We start from the raw sequence: 27,488 nt of genomic DNA, 5'->3' as shown, positions 1-27,488 counted from the left end.
GTTTCAGATGCATCTGCATCTGTTCCTGTGACGTCACAAAAGCTAAAACTTCCATAGCAGGTGGGACACTTGGTCATCCCGGGTGTCCCGGGACAGGATGTAGGCCCAGCACACACACACCTCCCTCCTCTCTCGCTCTTTCTCTCACGCACACACCTGCGGGGCTCCTCCCCCTCGGTTTGCAGGTGTGTGAGCAGTAGGAGGCGTGCAGAGCTCCGAACCCGACCCTCCGCGCTGTGCTCCGGTGCCCGACCCGCATAGCCTCGGTTTCCGTTTGCGCACTCCCGCAGCCGCCGCGCGCGTCCCGCCGCTCGGAGCTGAACAAACCGGTTCCTCTGGTCCGCCCGCCGGCGAGGCGGGATGTTTCCGGAGAGGGGCAGGCGCGAGCGGCAGGCGCGTGCGTGCTGGAGGACGCATTTCGGTGAGAGCGACGGGCCGCGGTGGGCACAGACCTGCGCGTGCCGGGATGGAGAGCTGCTGCCGCGCGTGTTTGCCGTGCTGCTCGTGCCTCTGGGACCGGATCTGGCCCGGCCTCCGGTACCCCGGGCCCCGCGACCGCGACCACGTCATCGCCAACCCGGCGGCGCACGCGGCCGAGATCCGCACCGTGTCCGGGACATCCGCGTCCCCGCGCCCAAGAAGCGGCCCGCGCAGCTGTACGCGGCGCTCTTCGACTTCGAGGCCCGCAGCGACGACGAGCTTACGGTTAAGGAGGGCGACAAGCTGTCGGTGATCGAGAAGCGCGGAGACTACGTGCTGGCCAAGAAGCTCACCGGGAGCCTGGAGTCCGGCCTCGTCCCCGCCAACTACGTGGCTCTGCTGCAGGACGAGTTCGCCAAACACAAGTGAGTGCCACGGGTAACCCCCCAGCGCGCGCACACACACACTCACACAGGGGCGACCCCCGCAGCTCGGAGTGACGGCGTGGACTGCTGAATGGAGTTAGGACGTCAGTGTGAACTTGAGCACGTTCACGGTCGTTTAAATGAATGAAACTTTGAGTTTTCAGATGAGTTTCACTCAGAGCTTTGGCTGCATGTTTGTTGATGCAGCAGATATTTAATCTGGAGTCAGTCTGTGTGCTGCAGAGAGAAACAGACTCTTCAAAATAAAAGCTGACAGTGGGACTGAAACTCCTGACGCTGATCCCAGGTCTGAGCTCAGGTCTGAGCTCAGGTCTGATCCAGGTCTGAGCTCAGGTCTGAGCTCAGGTCTGATCCCAGGTCTGATCGGACACCATGAGGCTTGTTTTCCTCCAAACCTCCGACAGCCTCAGTGTCCCTTTAGCTTGCAGAAAATGACACTTCAGGCTCTTAAGGACTAAAATTGAAACTAAACAAGAAACTAAATGTGTTGGACAGATCTGACAGTTTGAGGTTTTTCTGGTTTGGTTCAGGCTCTGAGTCTGAGGAAAAGGAAGGGCGGGGCCACAGTAACAGGTGACTGTGAAAATATTAGTCACATAATAAGATCCACCTAAAATTAGCCCACACCTTTCCACCTGACTTAATGCTGATGACGCACCGTGGGCCGTCTCCCGGTGCCTCCCAGAATAATTCCGCCTCCTGTCACTCTTCGGGACCTGTTTTGTTTTCTTTCAGGCGCTGAGCGCTGGACACGGAAAACTACGGCCGTGTATTTTTCCGCGTGTGCTCTGAAACACACAGAGGTGCTGAGTAGCCAAAAACACAAACCCTAAACAGGACAGAGTGATGCCATTTCATATCCAAAGGGTCAAAGGTCAAGTGCAGATGGGCGCTTTTTAAAGAGTAAAGAAACCTGCTTTTTAGAGCCGAGTGGATCTGTAATTGGTAGAACTGTGTCATGTGACTGCTTTCACACTGTTTAAGGTGTTTTAAGATTTACTGGAGAAAACAAAGTGAGTAAGAGTGGTGTGGAGTTGTGGGTGGGGCTTCAGCACAGTGAGCAGTCAACAGAAGAAAGAAGTTTTCAGCGTCTTCTTCCTGTCATGTGATGGCGTTTGTCTCCGCCCATCAGAGACACAACATGAACTCTTACTGAGAGCAGCTTAACCCTCATCCTCCTGCGTGCCCGTGTGTGCTCTGTAGTCAGACGTCAGCTGACCCTCCAAACGTTCCTGCCGTTTTCGACCCTCTTTCTCCACGATTACATCCCTGAAAGCCAAAAAGTCTCGAGACTCTGTGTGCAGAGGAATAAGAAGCACGGTCCCGGCGTTCAGACAAAGTCAGGTGTGAATGTCTGAAGGTATCCGGGCCGCAGCTGCAGGTGCTCCATTATTCATACACCTGCAGGGAGGCGTCAGCTGAGCTCTGTGTGCACGCTCCGCTTCACCTTCGGTGTGAACGCTGCCGACCCAACAGTGACTGCGTTTGTCTGACAGCAGAGCAAGAGGATGAGTCGGGCTGCTGAAGTTTGGACTGCAGAACATCACAGCCCAGCTCGCACATCTGCACCCTTCAACAACCACCGGAACATTTATCATCATCTCAGAATCATCAGAGGGAAAATGAAGCCATGTTTTCAGGCTAATATACCAAAAAAACACTAAAGTGTCCTCTGCAGGAAGGGAAGCAGGCGGGACTGAAAGAGTCCATCAAAGTTAAATGGAGAAATCCAGACGCACGGTTCAGATTTCCAGCTTTAATGAAGCATTAACAAACATTTCATTTATTCATTTCAGCCTTTATATTCCCTCATTCGTCCAGTTTCACACGCTCAAACCTGATTGGATGTAAGGACAAGTAACCCACACACAGGCAGGCGTGGGTTTCCTCCTCTGTGAGGCTTTCTCAGCTCTGCAGTGCAGCTGCTTTCAGGCGCTGCTGGTTTTGTGGGTCTTTGTGCCCTCAGTTTTGTCTTCAGGGAGTTGTGAGCATGCTCAGTTAGGCTGGGGACTTTTCTTTGGACACGGTGCAGCTGAGTGTTTCAGTATCTCTGACTTATTTTGCTTTTATGAGAATGAAAACTGTCTGTGCAGAACTTCAGCTTTGTGATCTGAGCTGGATTCATGTTCAGCTGCGTCCCTGTCAAATCCATTTTCATAGCCATCATGATTCAGGGCTTTGGATCGCTTCCTTTCCTGCTCCGTTCACCCAGTTTCACCCCTTTCTTGTCTAGTCTGCCCACCTGTCTGTGCCCGAGTGTTACCTGTGCGTTTTCAGATGCTTTTGTGTTTTTTTTCAGTCAGCTTCCTTTTTACAGCCTTACACGACCTTCTTTTCTACTTTGAGCTTCATATCAAGATTTCCAAGCACAGCTATCTAATGCAAATTCCTTTATCTCCTTAACTTGCTGGGAAATGACATGGAAGCAGGCCACGCCTCCATAGAAACACTTATCAGTTACTTTGCGTCTGTGAACGTGAACAGGAAGGCAGTTTGACTTTTAACACCCACTAAAAATCACCTGAGAAGATCTGACCTCATCATTCCAAAGCATATGATAAGAATCTGGTGGAAATTTCCGGAGTTTAAAACTCGAGAGACTTTTCTCCTATGGTCAGTTTAAAAATAGGACTGTTTTCTGATAGTCATTGTTATGTAATCTAAATCCATCCTCCTTTGGATGAGAGGGCGGAGCATGAAATTACCAGCTAATGCTATGTAGCTCAGTTAGCATGGACAGAAACATGCTCGTCGGCACTCCGGAACATCCAAATAAAATCCGAAACTGGAGCCTTATTTGTACAGTGACCTCACAGCAGCCATGTTATTGGTCACATGATGTCATCAAAAAGGCTCCAACAGCACAAACATGTCCAGCTCAGCCTAGCAGCTACCGCTACCTGTGTCTCTATTCACCTGTCAGAGGCCACACCCCCTAATAATGCAAACTTTAGTCCTTAATATAATTTAAACAGGCGACTTTTAAAAACTTGCTCCTCCATACAGGTGTCATGAGGGGGGACCAATCAGTGTGTGTATCAGGCTGTAAACATGCTTATTTCTGCTGGACTCTCTGCTGCCTCTGCTGGACGGCACAGGAACTGCAGGTTTTATTTTTCAGCTGTTTGGAAAAAGCTGCAGGTGAATCTTTTCACAAAACGTGCAGGTGAACCATGTAAACCTGAAACCAGGAAATATTTGGTGTTTTTGCTTTCTTTATTATTTCTGACAGAAACTAGTGAAGGGTGAGTCAGTAATGTGTTTCTCCCACAGCATCATTAAACTCTGGTTTACAAACCTCTGTTGCTGCTCGAGTTTGAGCTGGTTTCAGTGAAACCCGAGCATCGTGCCGCTCAGACCCACCCTCTCTGATAACTCAAAGTAAACACAGGCGGGTTGGTGTGAGCAAACGGGCGGGACCGCACGGCTCCGTCTGTCAGACTGACCGGGCGTCACGCGTGTGTTTTTGTTCTTGTATGGCTTCATGTGTGACGCATTCTTCACGTCTGATCCTTTCCTTCTCTCTCCATCCACTCCCTCCCTCCCATCATCCCGCCCCCTCCGTCTCTGTGCAGGTGGTACTACGGGAACATAAACCGTGGGAAAGCGGAGAAGCTGCTGCTCGCCTCCCAAAACAAAGATGGCGCCTTCCTGGTTCGCATCAGTGAGAGTCACAGTGACGAGTACACTATCTCTGGTGAGTGAGTGCTTCGCGGCGACCTCTGACCCCTTAAAGACAAACTGCCTGAGGTGGGTGTTAAAATTAAAGTTGGAGGAGAAGACGCCACAAGTACACAGCAGTCCGCCTTCAAAGGAAACTCGTAGGCGTGGACGTGATTCTGGCCTGAGGACGCCACAGCCGTGGTCATTGGCCAGGGTGCGGACAGGAAAACAACAGCCAATCATCTCCCAGTCTCAGTCTCAGTCAGATCCTCCCAGTAAAAGGGCCACATTATTGTTAAAAACACAGACCAAACCAGACTGAACCATCTCACCGTAAAGTGACCAAACCGAGGTCCTTCCCTCAGACACGCGTCCGTCAGAGCCCAGCAGCGAGACGGCGAAGGTCTCGATTTAAAGTACTCTCTAACACTCGAGGATTAAAAATGTAAAAAACGGGTTGGAACAGAGCTGATTTAAGCACCTGCTGCAGGTGTCTCCTCCTGCTCCTCCTCCTCCTCTTCATCCTCTCCCGTCGTGTCCTCCGCCCATCACCTCCTCCCGCCCTCCTCAGCCCTGCTGTCAGTGAAGGTCTGCAGCCAGCCGTGATTGGTTGGTTCCTCTGTGTGAGGTCACTCCTCGAACAGCTTTTATCGCAGTACAATGAAGGCAGATGTTTTTTTACTTGCAGCTGATTGTTTTGTGTCTGAATGGAGACTGATGAGAGCTCCACACACGATGGCCTGGTTAAGACCAGCAGGCAGAGGTCAGGTGTGTTCAGGGGCATTTAAATCCCAGTAGGTTGGTAAAAGAGCTGATATGAGGGCCGGGTCTGGTCTGAATGCCAGTCTGGGACCGGTCTGGGACTGTGCTCTGCACAGGTGTGCATTGTGTCTGTCTGATAGATTCCAGGTGTCTTCCTCACACATGAAGTTTAGCCATGGAGTTAGGTCAACAACACAGCTTTGAGTACAGGCGTGAGCAGTCACATGTTAATAATCATTAATATGCCGAAAATGTAACATGTAGACACATCAGGTTATAGCAGAACTAGGACGGGTCACATAAAACATTCAAACATGTTTTGCTACCATCAGGACGACCTCTGCAAAGTGCTCTGCTGTGACACCAACACAGGACTGCTGTTCCTACAAACCAGCAGCATATCATCATCCTTTCAGACAAATGAAACAGACTGATCATCGTATTTGTTACTTCTGTGCTCGATTGATTTTTATTGTTAAGCTGTGTGACGCCGTCTTTTCCATAAGGCAGAAGGGGAATTTGTAAAAGCAGGTAAACATGTCTGCTGGTATTCACTGTGTGAGTCTGACAGTGTCACACGTCTGCTGTGTGATGTGTGGATGTTGTGGGTGTGCAGAGGTCCGCTCACCGGACCGGTCTGACAGCAAAGTGACTCTTTGTGCGTCTGCTGTTCCTTTGTTTGCTTTTCAGCCACCTTAATGAAAGGTGGATGATGTCACTGAAGACTCCGCCCCCAGCTCAGCTGTCACAGGCAGGGCCATGACCCACAGTGGCTTAAAGTAAACATGTATAAATGAATGTTACAGTCAGAGTTTTTACTTGTATGATATGGATTAGATTGTGTGAGTAACCTCAGTACTTCAGGCTAAAAACACATTAATGACTCTGTCAGTCTGCTTTATTCTGATTGGACACGAGGAGCCAGGCAGACTCTCTCACCTTTCCAGCTGGAACACTAAGCTGATGTGTTGACCTCTGCATTCAGCTCAGTGTCAGCTCCTAAAACTCTGAAGAAACAACATGAAAAAAACAAATAACAGTCGACCCGTTCTCCTTCTCTTACTTCCTGTCTTATAAGTCACATGTTTGTACTGAGCATGAGCAGTTTCAGATCAAGAGCTCGGTGTATGTTTAGTAACCGCTGTGAACCCTGCAGCGCAGACTGCAGCCGTCCGCTTCCCATCATCCAAACTTCCTTTAGGTTATACGTCCATTAGAAAACACTGCGTACATTTCTGTGCAGGTGATAGCTGGTACATATCTGTGGAGCCCAACTAATATTAAAGATCACACATACAACCTCACAGACAGAAGCAGATCAGCAGAACCAGTTTAGTGCACATGGGCTGGTGTATGACTGCACAGTAACCGCTGATTCCTGGGCTGGAGCTCAGAGATGCTGTTCCTGCTCCGCTCTGTGGGTTTAACGTCGCAGGTGTGTCAGCAAACCCGGAACGCTGACATCCAGTCCTCTGTGGAAAACACTCTGGAAGTGCTGAGGAGGAGCAGCAGCAGCACCAGGAAAGGGTTACCCAGCTAACGTGAACACGTTTTCTCACTACTTCACAGCCTGCTTATAGAGTCCGAGTGGTGAGACAGTTGTTCATGTAAAGAAGGATTATTTTGGAGTCATGTAGAGATAAAATGGGAAGCTGTGAGTAAACGGAGTAGTTCAGCTTTAGCAGCTCATTGGTTCTTTCTGTGATGTGAATGAGCTCGCTGCGCTCTCAGAGCTGCAGTCACCACAGCAGCTCTCTAATCAGGATTATGTGCTGGAGGATTTCTGGGATTTGTGGCCTTGAAGTTATTGGTACTGCGTCCTCCAGCTCAGCTCTTTCTTCTCTCTGTCTCCGCATCTGCAGCTTTTCCTCTCCATCCTCTACCTCCCCCGCCCCCCCGGCCCCCTTCAAGGTCCTTTCGGTCCCAGGGGGACAATGCTGCAGTTAGATGCTCAGTTTTCACTGTGCTAGTCCTGCTGAAATATGCATCATCGGGGCTCTGCACACAGCAGAGTGCGGCACAGCGTGTACGTGTTTCTGAATGTCAGTACATGTAACACTGCTGCATATGTGTGCGTGTGCAGCCAGTGCTGCAAAGCATGTCCACAGTTTCACAAGAGAACAACAGAAATCAGGAGGGTTCGTAGTAGAGATGGACCGATCCGATATTACGTATCGGTCCGATACTGACGTAAATTACTGGATCGGATTTCAGCGAGAAATAAAAAATGTAATCGATCCATTAAATATCAAAAAAACACCTCACAAAACTTGCGACACGGCGTAACTCGGCTCATAACCGTAGCACGTCGGAGCAGTGTGCGTCACGTGATAGAGCGGCTGTGTGTATTTGGAGCCTCACTACCAAACCAGCATTTCATCTCCGAGGAAGTTATCCCAGAGAGAAGTAAAGCAAGTGTGTAAGTTCATCTCTGAATGTTTGTAAAGCATTCCCACGTTAAGCTTAACCACCGATATATGGAGCGACTGCCTCTCTCTCCCTCTCCTGCTGCTACTGATCAATATACAGGGTGGGCCATTTATATGGATACACCGTAATAAAATGGGAATGGTTGGTGATATTAAAGTCCTGTTTGTGGCACATTAGTATATGTGAGGGGGCAAACTCCTCAAGATGGGTGGTGACCATGGTGGCCATTTAGAAGTCGGCCATCTTGGATACAACTTTTGTTTTTTCAATAGGAAGAGGGCCATGTGACACATCAAACTTATTGGTAATGTCACAAGAAAAACAATGGTGTGCTTGGTTTCAACGTAACTTTATTCTTTTATGAGTTATTTACAAGTTTCTGACCACTTATAAAATGTGTTCAATGTGCTGCCCATTGTGTTGGATTGTCAATGCAACGCTCTTCTCCCACTCTTCACACACTGATAGCAACACAGCAAGAGAAATGCCAGCACAGGCATCCGGTATCCGTAGTTTCAGGTGCTGCACATCTCGTATCTTCACACCATAGACAATTGCCTTCAGATGACCCCAAAGATAAAAGTCTAAGGGGGTCAGATCGGGAGACCTTGGGGGCCATTCAACTGGCCCACGACGACCAATCCACTTTCCAGGAAACTGTTCATCTAGGAATGCTCGGACCTGGCACCCATAATGTGGTGGTGCACCATCTTGCTGGAAAAACTCAGGGAACGTGCCAGCTTCAGTGCATAAAGAGGGAAAAACATCATCATGTAGCAACTTCAAATATCCAGTGGCTTTGAGGTTTCTATTGATGAAGAATGGACCCACTATCGTTGTACCCCATATACCACACCAAACCATCATTTTTGTTGTTCCAACAGTCTTGGAGGGATCCATCCAATGTGGGTTAGTGTCAGACCAATAGCGGTGGTTTTGTTTGTTAACTTCACCATTCACATAAAAGTTTGCCTCATCACTGAACAAAATCTTCTGCGTGAACTGAGGGTCCTGTTCCAATTGTTGTTTTGCCCATTCTGCAAATTCTGTGCGCCGATCTGGGTCATCCTCGTTGAGATGCTGCAGTAGCTGGAGTTTGTAAGGGTGCCATTTGTGAGTAGCTAATATCCGCCGAAGGGATGTTCGACTAATGCCACTCTCCAGTGACATGCAGCGAGTGCTACGCTGTGGGCTCTTGCTGAATGAAGCTAGGACAGCCACTGATGTTTCTTCATTAGTGACAGTTTTCTTGCGTCCACATTTTGGCAAATCCAACACTGAACCAGTTTCACGAAACTTAGCAAGCAGTTTGCTAACTGTAGCATGGGAGATGGGTGGTCTCGTAGGGTGTCTTGCATTAAAATCTGCTGCAATGACCCAGTTACTGCGTTCACCAGATATCAACACAATTTCGATCCGCTCCTCACGTGTTAACCTCTTCAACATGTCAATGGCTGTGAACAAAGAGAAACTTGTAAATAACTCATGAAAGAATAAAGTTACGTTGAAACCAAGCACACCATTGTTTTTCTTGTGACATTACCAATAAGTTTGATGTGTCACATGGCCCTCTTCCTATTGAAAAAACAAAAGTTGTATCCAAGATGGCCGACTTCTAAATGGCCACCATGGTCACCACCCATCTTGAGGAGTTTGCCCCCTCACATATACTAATGTGCCACAAACAGGACTTTAATATCACCAACCATTCCCATTTTATTATGGTGTATCCATCTAAATGGCCCACCCTGTATATCAATGATCAGCTGATCGGCTTTTCTGTGGCGAGTCCGTCTCTCTTCTTTGTTTTTGGCCCACTTTGCTCCAGAAAGAGGAAACCAGCGGCTGAACAACAGCAGCACCTTTAAGCTTGATAAGCTGCTGTTAGAATGTATTTAATATTACTTTCTACACCAGGATCCTTTTCTACGTAGCTGACGGTTGGTAACTGTGCAGGGGCGGATCTAGCAAAGTGTAGCCAGGGGGGCCGATAGGGCATGAACAGGGAAAAGGGGGGCACAAAGACATACTTTTCTTTCTTATTCTCATTTAAAATGTCTCGCTTTTAATAAATAATTATCTGAATCTTACACCCAAAGTTTTAATCTGATGTAAAATGTATAGAAGTCCATTACTGTATATAGTAACTGTTAAGTCTAATATACCCTAGTAAGCTATAGTACTTTTTCCTTTGGGAAGATACCATCTGTGCAGTCTGCAATTCTGTTGAAGAAAGATGTTGAATCTATTTAATTATTCTTGAAAAATAATTTGTTTCTGTGCATTTTTTTTTTCACCCTGCATCAAATTAAAGTTGATTACATCGATTAAGCATCATGAGGTGGGGGTGGGGGTGGTTCCCTATTTTTTTTGCTGGGAGTTTGCAACCCTATTAGTTAGGTTGCTTAATATTTCTGCTAAGTACTCTTTAAAATACCAGAATAGGGAGGATGGAGTAGGTTTAAGTTTATTAGATTGATCAGTGTTGCTGAACTATGAAATATTTTGGGTGCAGTGTATTTTTTACATACAGGTATAACAGAATAGCTTTAGTGTTGTTGTTTATTTAAACTTGAGTATGAACTTATACAAAATGCAGCAAGATATTAAAAAACAGTTTTATTGATAAAAAAACACACTATATCGGATTCATATCGGTATCAGCAGATATCCAAATTTATGATATCGGTATCGGACATAAAAAAGTGGTATCGTGCCATCTCTAGTTCGTAACGCTCTTAAAGCTCTGCAGAACGTTTCTGATCATTCTGCCTCCCGCCTCTTTAAGTTTCTTCTGTCAGGAGGTTTGATGAGTATTAAAAACGACCCTGTATTATTAAACTGTTCATGTTTAATTATGACTGTATATACATATATTTTACTCTGGAGGAAGCACAAAGCTTAACTGTCTTCCTGGAGGTTGATGCTGAGCTCGAGCTCGTGTGGCGACGTCCCCCCTGAACGAGTCCTGGTGAGCGCTGTGAAGCTGTCACTGCACTGAAAGCTGCATGTTTGGGTTCACAGCTCACATCTGATGCAAAAATATCTCCAAAGATCACCGACTGTGCTCAACCTTTCCCCTTCAGGTTACTCTGCTGCTCGTGCTCAGATGTCCATCATCAGAGCCTCGTTAACGACCTCGTTAACGTCCGTTTCCTCCCACCAAACAAACATGGCGTTACCACGATAAGCAGCACTTGCCCCTGATGGCACACAGCTTACGTAAACCTTCCTGACCCTCGACCTCATCACTGCTATCAGCTGATTCTTTGGAGTTAGAAGGCGGGACATCTGCCGTATTTCCTGAATTGGGAGATCCTCTGAGTGACTCGTCTTTCTGTCTGTTAAACGAAGGAGTCTTTGAGGAATGATGGATCCCTGTGAGGAGCTTCTGTGCTCAGGAGAAACGGGGAAAGCTTCAGGCAGCTCATCGCTTCATGCTTTTCACATCAAATGACTTCACCTCACTGTTTTATGGGCTGATTTTGAGCTGTGCAGGTAGAGCTGACTTTACATGTCGTATCCTGCTGTTACCTGTGGATGAGTGGACCGTCTCCTGTGTCTCAGGCGGCCTCTTTAGTCAGACCCTGTGTTTATGACTGATATGTTTGCAGGTTTGGACCAAAAACGCCGCCTCTAAACGCCAGAAACTCGTCTTTGCTTCACAGTAAATTTACTCCCATCATGAGTCCGGTTAAAGCATCCAGGATCTCTTCGGTGTCCCACTGGTCTCAGAGTATAAGTAAAAACCTGATGATATAAACACATTAAGCTCCTCCCTCTGTGTTACAGCTCGGAGCGAGGGGAAAGTGTCCCACTTCCGGATCCAGCGCTCCTCCATCGGAGCGTACTTCATCACGGATAAGATCTCTTTCGCCACACTGGGAGAGCTCATCGCCTACTACCAGAAAAACTCTCGCAGCCTCGGCGTGCTGCTGGAGGAGCCATGCGCCCAGCAGGTAGGACTCTGAAACTAAAGGTTTTTACTTCTATCCTTGTGCCGACTCCGACCTGCTGCAGGCAGGTCACCATCGTTTACCTCGCAGGCTGAAACCTGATGGGCTTCGTTCTTGTTGAAGCTACAGCACATTTTTATTTTTCACACGTCACTGCTACGAGGCTCTGGTTTACTTCTTTAAGTTACAGTCTTTATTCGGAGAGCGAGCTGAAAGACTTAAACATGCTCGATCCTGGCCGTCCAGCTGTGGACGTTACATTTCTCTATGAATATGACGCCTACTGCTCATTTCTGTTTGGACAGAGCAGCTGATTCATAGCTGATACCTGCACGCCACGGCATCCTCTGTCTGAAACCAGCAGGTTTAGCTCCTCCCCTTCTGACTGGCCTTTACATTTATGAAGCAGGTTCGCTGCAGGGTCGAACGACTGAGTCGGAGTTCACAACAATAGAAGTACACAGACGTGAACAGAATTACAGCAGTCTATATTTCATCATGCTGCATGAATATGTGCTAATGTTGAAAGTGTTGAAAGGTAAGACTCATCAACTGTATATAATTATAATATAATAATATAATTAATGTTATAGTTATTTATTAATAACATAATTATATTTGCCCAATATAGTAAATATAATTATGTTATTATTATATTTACTAAAAACAGTAATAATATTAAAATAAAGGCTCGCCCCAAGTAACAGGATGACAGACTGTATATAAATGATGGCCATCTTCCACCTTGGATTTTTTTAAACTAGTTAGTAATGGTTTACATCTGCATCATGTTCACACATGTTGTTACTGAAATGTTCGACACTAGACGCGCCGAGGCTTCGTTTTGACCTCATCATTTCCTGCAACAGGTGTGTTCATCGTACAGTGAAGCTCAGGCCGTGGGGCAGAAACAAAAGAGATCACGTGACCATGTAGAGCAGGGGTGGCAACTCCAGGGCTCGAGGGCCGGTGTCCTGCAGGTTTTAGATCTCACCCTGGGTCAGCACACCTGAATCACATGATTAGTTCGTTATCAGGCCTCTGGAGAACTTCAGACATGTTGAGGAGGTCAGACTTTTGAATCAGCTGTGTTGGATCACATCTAACCTGCAGCACACCGGCCCTCGAGGCCTGGAGTTGCCCACCCCTGATGTATAACCGTGAGCCACTGAGGACGCCACAGAAATGAGTGTAAAACACAATCACGCCATACCATGTTGCTTAGCAACATGTATTTTCCCCACACATGTTGATACCTGCTGTAACACGAGCCAGGGACCCATATGTGACCGATAAACATACTGGAAACTGTGGCCACATTAAAAGACGAGTATTTAGTGCCAGGGGAGCAGGTCACGGATGTTGAGCGGGGCCACAGTGGGTGGGGAACCGGGTGACCGTGCAGGGAGGGGAGCGTAGCTAAACTGAGGGGGTGGGCCCACAGTGACCCAACCCCACCAACCGGTGACGCTAAAAACGGCATTTTATTTTTAACAGTAAAACGATTCCTCTATTTTTCTATTCTGTGCATTAACAGCAAAGTCACATAATTACATCAGCAAACATCTGCATCTAACACCCAACCCCTGCAAGGGTCCACAGTCTGTATATAAAAGATGGACACGCCCAACATGACATCATGCATTGACCTGCGAGGTGCTCAGTGAATGAGTAGCGTGATGCATCACCTGCAGGATGAGCTCTTCCTGCTTCTTGGAATCACAGGAATGCAGTCGCTGTGTTTTCTGTAGTCTCACCACAAACAGGTTTTTTACTTTCATTTGAAACTTGAATGTTTAAGCAACACTGCACAAGCACACCTGATTGGTTGGTGCAGAAGCTCGGAGCTGAAAGCGGCCGGAGGTGAACCTGGCACGCTGTGGCTGGAGCGTTCCTCCTGACCTCTGACCTCTGAACTATATCACCTCGTGTTACCGTTGGCCCCCTCCGGCCCCTAACTCACATTTTGACAGTAGAGACGTTCCATAGACAAAACATCTTTGAAGTGTCATAAACAAAGTAAAGTATGTGGAAGAGTTTCAGAATAAAAGCATGCAGCAGTGTAATTGTGTCATCTGTGAGCTGCAGTCTGTCTTCATGCCTCCTCAGTCTGGCGGGAGGCGATGGAGCAGAGCGCGCCAACGTTTCAGACCGCCACCGACCCCTCCTCCCCTGCTCACCTCCTCACCGCCTCACGCCACAGTCGGGAAGTTTGAGCTTCGGTCTGCAGCTTTTCCTGCTCAACTGATTTTATCGTGTTTCAGCAGCAAAGGTCAACCAGTGACTCCTCCCTCTCTCTCTTCCCTTCCAGAGGAGGCTGTTTCTCTGAGGCCGGAGACACTGAAGCAGAAGCGCATCACATGCATAGAAACACTGCGCGCACACACACACACACTGCACACATGCACACACCCAAGGAGGAAGCTTGTGCACAGGGCGATGAGATTAGCTGCTTCTGAAGTCTCAGCTCAGGTTAAATCAAAGCTCTGAAACAGATGCAGTGCAGACACAGGCGCCCCCTGCAGGCAGCAGGAGTCTCTGCAGCACTTTAAATCTGACGTGTTGTCTTCATTTGTTTAATGAACAGCAGATGGGACCAATGACTGACTATTAACAGCTTAGAGACCAAACCTTCATCCTGATGCTGAACATCTCCTAACATTTGTGTCTTTACTTTTTAAATTCTCACAGGAGTAAAACCAGCCACCTCATTGGTCACTGCATAACTGTGGTCCACAAAAACCTTTCAGTATAAACACTGCTGCTTATAACTGGTCCATAAATGATTACCTGTACAGTCCAGTACTATCGACAACATGATTATAACACAGGAAGCCTGAACCTCCCTGATCGTGAAGCGTTTCAAAACAGAAAATCTGTTTATGATCATGTTCCGAACACCTCCAAGATATCAGCAGGATCACCGGCTAATAACTCATCATAATAATAATAATAGTGATGATGATGACGACTACTTTAACCTTCCCTGATATGGAGGATCTTTTCAGCCCTGGCAGGCGGCTGTGACAAAAACTCACCTGAGATGTGCTAACCTGCTGAATGTGAGCGTCCTCCACTTAAGCAGAACTTAACCACACCAGAGTGAAATGGGTCTATGAAATGTTAACACTTTATACAAGCTGAGGTTAATACATTTTATCCCAAATAAATCCAGGAAAAGTTCCCAGCCTGTCCCGCTCCCTGTGAACCCCCCTCTTTACCGTGTGGTGATGACATCAGCAGCTGTTTGACATACAAACATGGAGTGATGAGGGTTTTACATGGACACAGTTACAGACACGGGAATCAAAAACTGCAACACAACTAAAATCTCTCTATGCAATCACACCTTTAACGACTTTAAGGTAAACGCTGTCGTCCCACGAGTGTTCGTACAAGTGAAATTCTATTTGAATAAAAGGTTTTATTCACAGTTCAGGTCCAAACACTTTACTGAGACGAGAAGTTAGAGCTTCTCCTCAGAGCCTCAGTGCGTCACATGATTCCTGTTTGTTTACATTTAGAGAAAAGTAAACAACAACTACAGACTGAAGATGAGTCACTTTGTTCATCCTGTGGGTGTGTGCACTGTGCTTTAGTACACACAGACACACACAGACGCACACACACACACACACAGACACACACACAGACACACACAGACGCACAGACACACACACACAGACACACACAGACACACACACACACACAGACGCACACACAGACACACACACACACACAGACGCACACAGACACGCACACACACACACAGACACACACACAGACACACACAGACGCACACACACACACAGACACACACACAGACGCACACACACACACAGACACACACTGTGACTGATGGAAATCTGCAGAACCAGTTTTATTTATTTGTTTTTCTTTTTGAATCTTTTGCTTCGACTGTTTTGCTTTTCTATGAATATTTTATTACAGTTTTTATAGTTTTCAGCAGCTGGGAGTAAATGTAAGCACTGAATCGATGTATTATTTCTAGTGTTGATTACTTTGTTGTGTTGTAATATTTCAATAAGCTTCCAATGAGTGATTCTGATGTAGATTCAGTTCTAGTGATTATTTTGATGTCCTCCTTCAAAGCTGACGGAGGACTTGATTATTCTGCTGTTTGCAGTCTTCTGCTTGGTTTTAGTGATGAAGCAGCTGGTTTGAATGGTTTTTAGCGAGCAAGCTGCCCGTCATCCTTTAAACTGTGACTGCAGTTTAAACATTTTAACGTTTTTATGAAAGCTGTGATTCGACTCATTCGAGACTGAAATGTCTTTTTTATAAGAAATTTTTCAAGTTCTTTAACTTGAGCCACACTCGGTGCAGATGCTTGTCTTGAATTTTCATCTTGAAAAAGAATTTTCCTCTTTTTATTTTTATTTTTTAATCCACAAAGAAACACTTCAGCGGAAACGATGAGCAGCTGGTTGCTTTGTGAATCAGCTGACGAGCACTCGAATGATTTGTTGTAGTTTCATTTGTTGAATCGTTTCACTCATGTGTTAATTTGCTGATGCTCTCGATCATTAGAACCAATGTCTGATTGTCAATAAATTTCTGAGAAACTTGCTGGAGTCTCTGTGTTCATTAAACCGTCGCTGCTGTTCACACGCCGAGGCGTTGGTGCGGCAGCCTGAGAAGAACAAAAATGTGTTTTCATGACTGTTTCTGGATCTCGATGCCACGCTGCAGGTTTTGGAGAATGAACGAACACACGTGAACTTTGTTCAGGTCCGTTAGCATCCAGAGCACGTGACTGACTGAGTGCAGTTTGAGTGGAGATGCTGCAGTCAGACGCAGCTGTCAGGCTCCACCTCCCTGGTTAACGTATGTTTCCCACCGCGAGCCTCGTGTTTGTGTCTCAGCTCGTGCTGACGCGGCTCACTCTAAACTGCTGAGTCAGATGATATTTGATTACTCGGCGTTTAGGGAAATGCGAGCGTGGTGTGGACTCACCGTGTTGTCTCTGTGCAGCGGGAGCTGTTCGACATGGAGCCGTGGGAGAGGCCCAGAGAGGAGTTCAGGCTCCAGAGGAAACTGGGAGAAGGCCACTTTGGGGAGGTGTGGGAGGCTTTCTGGACCACAGAGAAGAGGAAGGTGGCCATAAAGACGCTCAAACAAGGTAAGGCTTTGAAAGAGCATCAGTCAGACTGAAGTTTTAACTTGTTTAAACTAGAGATGGCACGATACCACTTTTTTATGTCCGATACCGATATCATAAATTTGGATATCTGCTGATACCGATATGAATCCGATATAGTGTGTTTTTTAATCAATAAAACTGTTTTTTAATATCTTGCTGCATTTTGTATAAGTTCATACTCAAGTTTAAATAAACAACAACACTAAAGCTATTCTGTTATACCTGTATGTAAAAAATACACTGCAGCCAAAATATTTCATAGTTCAGCAACACTGATCAATCTAATAAACTTAAACCTGCTCCATCCTTCCTATTCTGGTATTTTAAAGAGTACTTAGCAGAAATATTAAGCAACCTAACTAATAGGGTTGCAAACTCCCAGCAAAAATAAATAGGGAACCACCCCCCACCCTCCACCTCATGATGCTTAATCGATGTAATCAACTTTAATTTGATGCAGGGTGAAAAAAAAATGCACAGAAACAAATTATTTTTCAAGAATAATTAAATAGATTCAACATCTTTCTTCTACAGAATTGCAGACTGCACAGATGGTACCTTCCCAAAGGAAAAAGTACTATAGCTTACTGGGGTATATTAGACTTAACAGTTACTATATACAGTAATGGACTTCTATACATTTTACATCAGATTAAAACTTTGGGTGTAAGATTCAGATAATTATTTATTAAAAGCGAGACATTTTAAATGAGAATAAGAAAGAAAAGTATGTCTTTGTGCCCCCTTTTCCCTGTTCATGCCCTATCGGCCCCCCTGGCTACACTTTGCTAGATCCGCCCCTGCACAGTTACCAGCCGTCAGCTACGTAGAAAAGGATCCTGGTGTAGAAAGTAATATTAAATACATTCTAACAACAGCTTATCAAGCTTAAACGTGCTGCTGTTGTTCAGCCGCTGGTTTCCTCTTTCTGGTGCAAAGTGGGCCAAAAACAAAAAGAGAGACGGACTCGCCACAGAAAAGCTGATCAGCTGATCATTGATCAGTTTCACGATTGAAGTAGCAGCAGGAAGGTGAGGGAGAGAGAGAGAGAGGTCAAAGGGGTTTGCAAAGAAAAGCGTCTGGACTTCTTTGAGTTGCTTGAAGACGTTTCACCTCTCATCCGAGAAGCTTCTTCAGTTCTAAGGTCAAATGGCCGAGAGTCCCAGATTTAAACCCAGTGGGAGTAACCCCCCAAGGAGGGACAAAGGACCCCCTGGTGATCCTCTAATCACATGCGCCAAGGTGTGAAAGCGGGTGTGGGACCTAATCAGCCAGGGTTTTGGGTGAGCTCATTGTGAAACCTGGCCCCACCCTATCATGTGATTTCCTGAGGTCAGATGGCCCAGGATGTGAGTGGGCGTTAAGGCGTCTGGGGAGGGAACTCAAAACTGGATTATAGATGGCAGACAGTTGGTGTCGTAAACCACCGCCTCTGTTCAAAGATGGTCGCTCACAGTGGACATAGATGGCCTCTTTCACTCCTCTTTCAAACCATCTGTCCTCTCTGTCCAATATGTGAACATTGGCATCCTCGAAAGAGTGACCTTTGACCTTTAGATGCAGATGGACTGCTGAGTCTTGTCCTGTGGAGGTGGCTCTTCTATGTTGTGCCATGCGCTTGTGAAGTGGCTGTTTGGTCTCTCCAATGTAGAGGTCTGGGCATTCCTCGCTGCACTGTACAGCATACACCACGTTGTTAAGTCTGTGTTTTGGAGTTTTGTCTTTCGGGTGAACCAGTTTGTGTCTGAGTGTGTTACTGGGTCTGAAGTACACTGGGATGTCATGCTTGGAGAAAACTCTCCTGAGTTTCTCTGATACACCGGCTACATAGGGGATGACAACGTTGTTGCGTCTGTCTTTCTTATCCTCCCTCGCTGGTGTCTGATCTTCTTTTCTGTGCATCTTTGCTGACTTTATAAACGCCCAGTTAGGATAACCACATGTTTTCAGTGCTTCCTTTACATGTGTGTGTTCCTTCTTTTTCCCTTCAGGCTTAGAGGGAACATGTTCTGCCCGATGGTGTAGGGTCCTAATTACTCCAAGTTTGTGTTCCAGAGGGTGATGGGAGTCAAAGAGGAGGTACTGGTCCGTGTGTGTGGGCTTCCGGTAAACTTCAATGTTGAGGTTGCCATTCTCTTCAATGTGCACAGCGCAGTCCAGGAAAGGCAAACAGTTATCCTTAGTGTCTTCCCTGGTGAACTTGATGTTTTTATCCACAGCGTTAATGTGCGCAGGGAAGGATTCCACTTCTTGTGTCTTGATTTTGACCCAGGTGTCGTCTACATATCTGTACCAGTGGCTGGGTGCTCTCCCTTTAAAAGAGCCAAGAGCCTTTCTTTCCACTTCCTCCATGTAAAGGTTGGCTACAATAGGTGACACCGGGGAGCCCATGGCACAGCCATGTTTTTGTCTGTAGAAGCCTTCGTTGTATTTGAAGTATGTTGTGGTAGAGAGAGAGAGAGAGAGAGGCAGTCGCTCCATATATCGGTTGTTAAGCTTAACGTGGGAACGCTTTACAAACATTCAGAGATGAACTTACACACTCGCCGATATCCGATCCAGTAATTTACGTCAGTATCGGACCGATACCGATACGTAATATCAGATCAGTCCATCTCTAGTTTAAACCGCTGAGTCGTGTTCGTGGACCTGAGTGGGTAAAAACTGCATGCTTCGTGTTTGGTCATGAATCTGCTGTGTTCAGGTTAACGCTGCGTATCTGTGAGGCGAGCAGCTGTTGGGCCATGAAGCAAAAGCTTTGTCTTGTCCTCACATCACAAATGTAAAAGTGTTTTTATCACCCAAGACAAGCTTGTCCTGCCTTTTTGTGTCACTCTGTAAACCCGACAGCTGGAAAGGTTTAGTGTGAATTCTGTAGGCTCGAGTTAACATCAGTAAAGTTTGACCTCAGACCACCGACGTCTTTAACTTCATGATTGACAGAAAGCCTTAAAACTGATTCTTACAAGAGTGCTGACTGTCGTCATCATATACTAAGTACCGTATGGAGATTTAAGAGGTCACCTTTGACCTCTGACCTCTCCTACAAGGTGAATTTATTTGGCGCTGCTTGAATTCAGGGTTTGTTTAAATGTGTTACGGTTACAAACCCACACTCTCAGTGCGGGTTTGAGCGGACGCCACTTCACCTGCAGTTGGACAGGAAGTGAAGCGGCCAGAGTCCATTCACAAAAATGGGGATTTTACCTCATCACCGGCTCCACCGGTTATTCCGTCTGTTGGATTTTCCCTGAACACTGTTGCTTCAGGGGAAATCCAGAAATGATGGCTGAGGGTTTTAAACTGCAGGTGGCAGTGAAGCGCCGACACTCAGCCTGTCTGTGACTGACGGCAGCATCACCCACAGGAATCCAGATAACACCTGAACCTGGAAGCTCGCGTTCAGGTTTCTCTGGAGCTGAGAAGCAGTTTATGACTCTTAGCTGCCTAAAGTGATCCGACTGTCCCGACACTGGCATGCTGACACAACCTCAGCCCGAAGCATCCTGTCACAGCACGGAGCCAGCACTCCATCAGACCTGCTGCGAGTCTGCGGGGCGTGCCGGAGATGTTTTGTGTCACATTTCTGGTTATTCGAGCTGTGAGAAAATGTGACCCCCGAGCCTCAGCGTGCTCATGTTGCTGCACGCGGCCTGTTCAAATAGAATAAACACAGGCTGGGCTTGGATCGGAAGGCCAACCACACACATGTTGATTCAGGGCTTTAAACTAAATATGGACAGAAGCCTGAGGCAGGTGGAGAGCAGGGAGGGTGGAGCAACCTCCACATCCACCCGCAGACCGGATGACTGCATCACATACCTGCTGATCAGTGACGCCCAATCAAAATCCCAGAATCTCACTGTGCACCAAACCTGAAGCTCCGCCTCCTCAGGCAGTCTGTTAGTGCAGTGACCTCACAGCAGCCATGTTATTGGTCAGATATTTAAAAAGTTAGCAGACAGGTAGAAGCTACAGTCACCTGTCAGTCAAAGAGGCCACGCCCCTAATAAGCCTTAATACAGGTGTTGGTGAAGGAGGAAATTATCTACACGTTTATTTCTGCTGTAAAGGTTTCACAGCAGGTCTGACGGCGTGCTGCTCCGAGCTGTGACAGGCCGCTCGGAGGTTGTGTTCAGCATGTCGGATCATAAACTGCTTCTCAGCTCCAGAGAAACCTGAACGCGAGCTTCCAGGTTCAGGTGTTATCTGGATTCCTGTGAGTGACGCCGCCATCAGTCGCTGCCGTAGGCCATAACTCACTTTTTGGCACGGCGTGTATCTCATCACCCTCTTTGGAGCTTCAGTGTCATTTTTCAGCTCCGTAGGCTGAAGGTTTGTTAACGCACACATGAAAGTGAGTGGATGAGATTCAAAGATGAGGGCAGAATAAATGATGAAACTCCAGCAGAAAGCATAAAAATACTACGAAACAAAATGTCTCAGCTGACGGAAAAAAGTGTGAAAAGACACAACAAGGATGTGTTACGAGTTCTGTTTGTCCTCCTCATCTTCCTCCAGAGGACACAAAGCAGGATGAGTTTGTGAAGGAGGTGCAGGCGCTGAAGAGCCTCCACCACCCGAAGCTGATCCAGCTGCTGGCCATGTGCTCCCGAGGAGAGCCCGTCTACATCGTCACCGAGCTCATGACCAAAGGAAGCCTCAAGTCCTACCTGGCCTGTGAGAGCACACACACAGACACACACACAGACACACACAGACACACACACAGAAACAGACAGACAGACAGACACAGACACACACACGCAGACACACAGACACACACACAGACACACACAGACACACACACGCAGACACACAGACACACACACGCAGACACACAGACACACACACGCAGACACACACACAGACACAGACACACACACGCAGACACACAGACACACACACACACAGTTGTTTTTAAAACTGGGTTAAAACAGGACGTCGGTTTGTTCTGTGGGGTTCTTCGGAGAGCCTTCTCAGGCAGTCTGCCCCCCACAGCAGCTCGGTCCTCAGACGTGTGAAAAAAGCTTAAATCAAGTCAGCCTGTAGTCGCTGCTTCCCCCTCAGCATCCATCCGTCACCTTCAGTAAGGATGGGGTCACCTGTGATTCTGCCTGCCGTTATAAAAAGAAGCCTTCAGAGGGAGGAGAGCGATCAGCGTCTCAGGTATTTCGAGCGCAGCAGTAAAAACTCTGTGACCTCTGTGGAAGCACAGCAGGAAGCTGGCACGCGTCCACGGCTTAGCCTCAGGGAATGAGTGGCAGGAACTCTGAAGACAAACACTGATGTGCGTGTAGAGCAGCTCCTGAGCCCATCCAGGTGAGTCACCACTGCCTGTTAATGCCTTTGTGGAGCAAGTAGCAGTAGCTCGCACAGACACACATGAGTCGGGTTGTTCCTGCGAAGGACTTTTAACACACAGCTGTAAGTACAGACCGCACTTTGAGGCCCTCTGCGTAGAAGCTCTACCTGTGTGCGTTTTTCAGATGATGGTTTCATTCGTTAAAAGAACAAAGCTATCCAAACCTTCCTGCTCTGTGAACAGTCATCCTAAGAGCTGCAGTCAAGCGTTTGTGATGAGCCACACTTTGCTGGGGGACGTTTGCTCTGCAGGATTGTCTGAATTCAGCCACACTGAGGGTTTTCCAGCATAAACAGCTGTTTAAGGTCACGCTGAAGCACCTCAGTCCAGACTTTGTTGTTTGAGGTGTCCAGAGGTGGGCTCGCTGCCCACACCATCACACTCCCACCACCGTGTCGGCCTGCCGCTGTGATGGTCTCTGTATGAAACGCCGTTAGGCTGACTGTAACTGCTCCTGAAGGGTTTTCATGTTCGAAGTAGAATAAAGGGCCATGCTCCAACTGATGTTTAGCCAGTATTTTAATCTTCTTTTCACCAGCAAACACTGTGAAAAACTATGGTGAAATGATCAATGAAAAACACGGATATTACATCAGCAGAACAAAACTCAAATAAAACATACACACAAAGTAAATGCACCAACATACCGTGTGCGCCTTTCATGAGCAATTGTAGTCCATATCTTCCATATTTCCATCTTTTACACAAGCCAGCCTTCTCTTTCTGGCTCGAGCCTTCAGTCTCTGGTGACATGTGCACTTAATTGAGCATCACCCCAAAGCATGCGCACCACAAAGCGCCACACTCAGGTCCACCAGTAGGTGGCGACAACACGAATCCAGAACACCAAACACCAAATTTTGAACATTGCAATCACATAATAATTACATTTCAATGCGACAGCTACACTGACGTAACGGGACTCAAACCTTCCAGAAAGTTCAGCTTCTGTCTCGTCAGGCCACACAACATTTCCCATAAGTCTTGGGGATCATCCAGATGTTTTTGGCAGATGTGTGATTTGTGATGTTTTTGGTCAGCACTGGTTTTCTCCTTGGACTCTCCCACGGAGGCCATTTTTGCCCAGTCTTTTTCTTATTGCTGACCTCTGACCTCGGTCGTCTTCTCGATGTCTCGTTAAGCTGTCAGGCTGCGGTAACGAGCATCAGACGTCTCCTTTAGATTTTGGCGAGATGTTTTGCTTTAGGCTCGGTGTAACATCCTGGAAGGGAGGTGATGTCACGGTTTCAGTCATGTTTGATGGCTCGTTCGCCTCCTCGCTCCTCTCTCTGTCGAGGAGGTTTGGTTGGTTTAGTTCTTCACACAAACGAAGCAAAGACGCTGACCTGACCCTACATCAGCGACGTGAAGAAGAGGCGGTCAGCTGACTGTTATTCAGCTAAACCTGCAGACAAAAACATTTCACTGAGTTCCTGTGAATCCAGCGAGGATCACCGCTCTGATGTCCGTCTGTCGTTCTCTCAGCGAGGCTGATTCCTCATCAGCATCCTGCAGCTGGCTGTGGGTGACTGTGATGCTGTCAGGAGGCTGCTGCTGGCTTCATGCCCCAAACCAAAATGGAGACCGAGCGATAACTGACCTGACACACAAAGCTCGCGTGGCGTATCTGATCACAGAGAAAAGCTGCTGGTTTTTAGTCATATGGTCATCTCTGATTGGCTGTCTGTGTCTCCTCAGCTCCCGAAGGCCTGGTGCTCACCTCGGCTCATCTCATCTACATGGGCAGTCAGGTGGCAGAGGGCATGGCGTACCTGGAGGACAGAAACATTGTGCACAGAGACCTGGCTGCCAGGAACATCCTGGTGGGAGACGATCTCGTCTGTAAGGTGGCCGACTTTGGACTGGCTCGCATCATCAGGGTAACGTTTCCTGTTCATCACGCTGTTTTATTGTGGAAGAGCAGAAGGTGCTTTTATTTTGAAGGGCAAAATATGTGAAATATGTATATGGTTCAGGCAGGTTGCTCTGCTTAAAGCTTTAAAACGTCACTGCTGAAACTGAAGCTTCACACACATCAAATGAATCAGTGACAGCAGTAATAAGAGCGTTATTACTGTTGTTATTATCATATATATATGTATCTATATTTGTGTTCCCTGCAGATGTTTCAGGGAGTATTAGAGATGAAACTGTGGACAGACATCAGATCAGAAGCATTTCAATAAACATGCATCCTCGACTCCCCTCGCACCTTACTTCCTCGGTGGGAGGGAGTAAGGTGTGAGGGGACTCGAGGACGTGCTGCCGAGACGATGAGGTGGACCGCAGGTCCTGGACTCTAACTGAAATCTTTGTGGTCTTCGTGTGTGCAGGACAGCGTGTACACAGCCAGCAGGAACACAAAGATCCCCGTTCGATGGACGGCGCCCGAGGCGGCGCTTCACCAGCGCTTCTCCGTCAAGTCGGACGTGTGGTCGTTCGGGGTGCTGCTGTATGAGATGATGTCACGGGGCAAAATGCCTTATGAAGGTACCGCAGTGGGACTCTCAGTGTGTCTAACCTGTTTAACAGAGAGCAGCTATTCAGAGCGCACCGCCTCACAAAAGCCTCACAGCAGTAACAACGGGCGTCGTACCGGCACACCCTGCTGCCTTCATCACGCTTCAGACTGAGCGTAGCAAAACAAAAGTGTGTGTGTGTATAAAAAAGTGACACACACACACACAGCTGGATAGTGCAGTGGTAACACTACACTCCTAATTTCACCTGTAAAGTCCCGTTTTCTTCCTTGGTGGTTGGTGTGGCTTCCTTCCTGTCCCTGTGTGGCTGCTCTGATTGGCTGTCGTGTGAGCGTGTGGCTGTGAGCTCTCAGTAAGCTTAGGAAAGAGTCATTTATGTGAATCACCACACTCGGATCCTTTCTGTCATTCAGAGTTTGGACTGAGCTCGTTGTACCTGTGCTCGTGTTTACCTGTCTGTCCTCTCTGTGCTTCCCTCTCCTCCAGGGAAAAGCAACAAGGAAGTGATGGATCTGCTAACGTCGGGCTTCCGGCTGCCCTGTCCAGCCCGCTGTCCTTCGAACATTTACCGCATCATGATGGACTGCTGGGCCATCGAGCCCTCCAAGAGACCCTCGTTCCACGCCCTGCACAGCCAGCTGGATTCCATATATGCCAAGATATATTTTAAGACCATAGAGGTGTAGGCCGTGCAGGTATCCTCCTCCTGTACTGGGACGGAGGAGGTGGGGAAGACGTCTGCCAAATCCATCGGGACTCCTGAGAGGAATTGTGATCGACACTCGGGTTTACAGACAGAGTGAACAGCGTGGGGGAGGCGTGGACGTCCGCTCGTACCTGAAACGGCGCGGACCCTCGGCTCATTCGCAGAACCGGCTCTTTTTAGTTTTCTACCATCGGTTTTCTAAATGAGAGTTTATTACTTCAGTGCGGCGTCTGTCTGTGCGTGCGCACTCTGGACTCACAGGTCATGCCCTGAATGAATGACGTATGTTTTGAATGCAAAGCCTTCTGGGTAAAAATAATTTTGTGCAATAAGAACGCCTGCTGGGGTATTTTAGCCACGCTAGCGGCACGGGCCAGAGTCCGCCTGCTGCCGTCACAGAGCAGCGCTCCGGTGGACTCCCCCAGTCCTGATTGGTCAGAGCAGCTTCGACAGCTAACATTAAGCAGATGTTTGTTTGTAACACGGGCATCGAAACATGTTTGATACGTGAAGAAGACCCAAATCTATGCAGAGAAGCAGCGACAGCCTGGCTCCTAAAAGTGTCCTCTCAGCGTTGGGGATATTAACATCTCACATGTGATCGCAGACACTCCTACAGCACTAAAACATCTGGCCGCTCGCTACAAAAGACCACAAAGCAGTCGGTGTGATTACAGTAATGTGATTACATCAATGTGATTACATCAATGCCCCAAACCTCTGAGAAGACCTGATTCATCACGCCATCGCTTCCTCCCTGCACACGTGCAGTGAATCAGAGACGCGTTCAGGCGTCGGTGTCTTTAATGTTAAAGTCTGCAGACGCAGCCAAAGCTGCAGTCGCACCTGCACGCCTGTCCTCTCAGGCTGGGCCCATGCACCGCTGCGTCCTCTGGCTGCACGGGCCCCTGGCGTGGCTGAACTCGGTTAATCTCATGAACCCACAGGCGTGAAGTATTCTGTCTTCCCTCTCTGAAGGTTGGGACACTCGTTACACATCGAAGCTCGATGCAGCGCCGCGCGTGTTCACGCTCTTCTAGCAGCTAGTTACAGCTCCAGTGCCTATGTTTACAACACACACACACACACAGGAGGTGGACTTAGTGTGTGTTGGTGTCGTCTCTGACAGTGACTCAGCCACACTCAGAGAACTCTTCGGGGTGGGGGTGGGGGGTTCTGTACCACTAAATTGTACAACATTATGTTGCAACCTGCAATGCAATTTAAGAACAATGCAACTTTGGTCTTTTATGCATGAGCAACAAAGCCAAGTTGAGGAAACTTGAGCCATAAACACCAAATCACACGTCTGACTTCGACCTGTGACAGCACTACGAATAAAGTTTTTTTTAAACACTGTGGAAACGAGTGTGTGTGCCGTGACTCATTCACATGTCACAGGGCAAAACGCCTTACTGATGTGCTGCGCTGACTTCCTGAAGTGTGTGTAACCTGTTTAACCGGGAGAAGCCTTCCCGAACGCCCGGCCTCACAAAAGACTGTGACGAGGCAGCAGTGGGCGGGGCTCCAAACTGAGAACAGCAGAAATATCCCAAACTAACAAACAACTGAAAAATCTTTTTCTTTATTTTAATTAATCTTCTAAGAACAATAAATAAAAACTGTCATGGACACGATTGTACAGAGAGTGTCGATAAAGTTTCATTATTGATAGAATTTTGTTTTAAAGCTGAAACGTGTACAGAAGCAGCGTTAACACAGGAGCACGTGTTAGAGACTCCACGACAACAATCATACTTTTAGTCTGGACACACACACAGACGGAGGGTGGACGGTGTGTTTCATGAACAGCAGCGCTGACCTCTGCTGTGTGTGTGTGAGAGAGAGAATTCACCTGAACAGGTTTGTATCTCCCTTTCAGATAGCGTAATGCTAAAAATAGAGCCTGACAGTAAACAGCAGTTCTTGTCGTGGCCTGTAGGGGGCGCACCACTATCCCTGCTCTGATGTCTCATCCCCCTGACAGGGAATCATATCTATAAAAACACAAACACTTAACCTCCTTCACAGCCATAAAATATAGAAGCTGCTGTTTCCATCACTTTAAAAAGAAAGGCGGGGCTCTGTCTCGCACG

The 27,488-nt window shown here is 47.4% G+C and overlaps 1 protein-coding gene across 2 annotated transcripts; it reads left to right on the top strand.

Annotated features, from left to right (window-relative positions):
* Positions 1–63: 63 nt before the first annotated feature.
* Positions 64–26,757, top strand: srms (src-related kinase lacking C-terminal regulatory tyrosine and N-terminal myristylation sites). 2 transcript variants are annotated; one of them, XM_025901348.1, is made up of 8 exons: positions 73–845; positions 4,442–4,563; positions 11,514–11,680; positions 16,673–16,820; positions 21,363–21,521; positions 23,905–24,086; positions 24,540–24,696; positions 25,173–26,757. In XM_025901348.1, exons 1-8 carry the CDS (start codon positions 361–363, stop codon positions 25,370–25,372), a joined length of 1,620 nt encoding a protein of 539 aa, XP_025757133.1. In that variant the 5' UTR covers positions 73–360; the 3' UTR covers positions 25,373–26,757. The 2 variants fall into 2 exon arrangements, with proteins under 2 accessions (XP_025757134.1, XP_025757133.1); XM_025901349.1 differs by lacking the exon at positions 21,363–21,521 and having other exon boundaries at positions 64–845.
* Positions 26,758–27,488: the final 731 nt, after the last annotated feature.

The sequence above is a fragment of the Oreochromis niloticus genome, linkage group LG20, assembly GCF_001858045.2.
Source record: "Oreochromis niloticus isolate F11D_XX linkage group LG20, O_niloticus_UMD_NMBU, whole genome shotgun sequence".
NCBI classification, from domain to species: domain Eukaryota; kingdom Metazoa; phylum Chordata; class Actinopteri; order Cichliformes; family Cichlidae; genus Oreochromis; species Oreochromis niloticus.
This window is presented reverse-complemented; position numbering and strand designations above follow the sequence as displayed.

Coding starts and splice junctions, on each gene's coding strand:
- srms (XM_025901348.1), top strand. CDS start 361: ATGTTTCCGGAGAGGGGCAGGCGCGAGCGGCAGGCGCGTGCGTGCTGG. Junction 21,522..23,904: donor CCTCAAGTCCTACCTGGCCT/GTGAGAGCACAC, acceptor GTGTCTCCTCAG/CTCCCGAAGGCCTGGTGCTC. Junction 24,087..24,539: donor GACTGGCTCGCATCATCAGG/GTAACGTTTCCT, acceptor TCGTGTGTGCAG/GACAGCGTGTACACAGCCAG.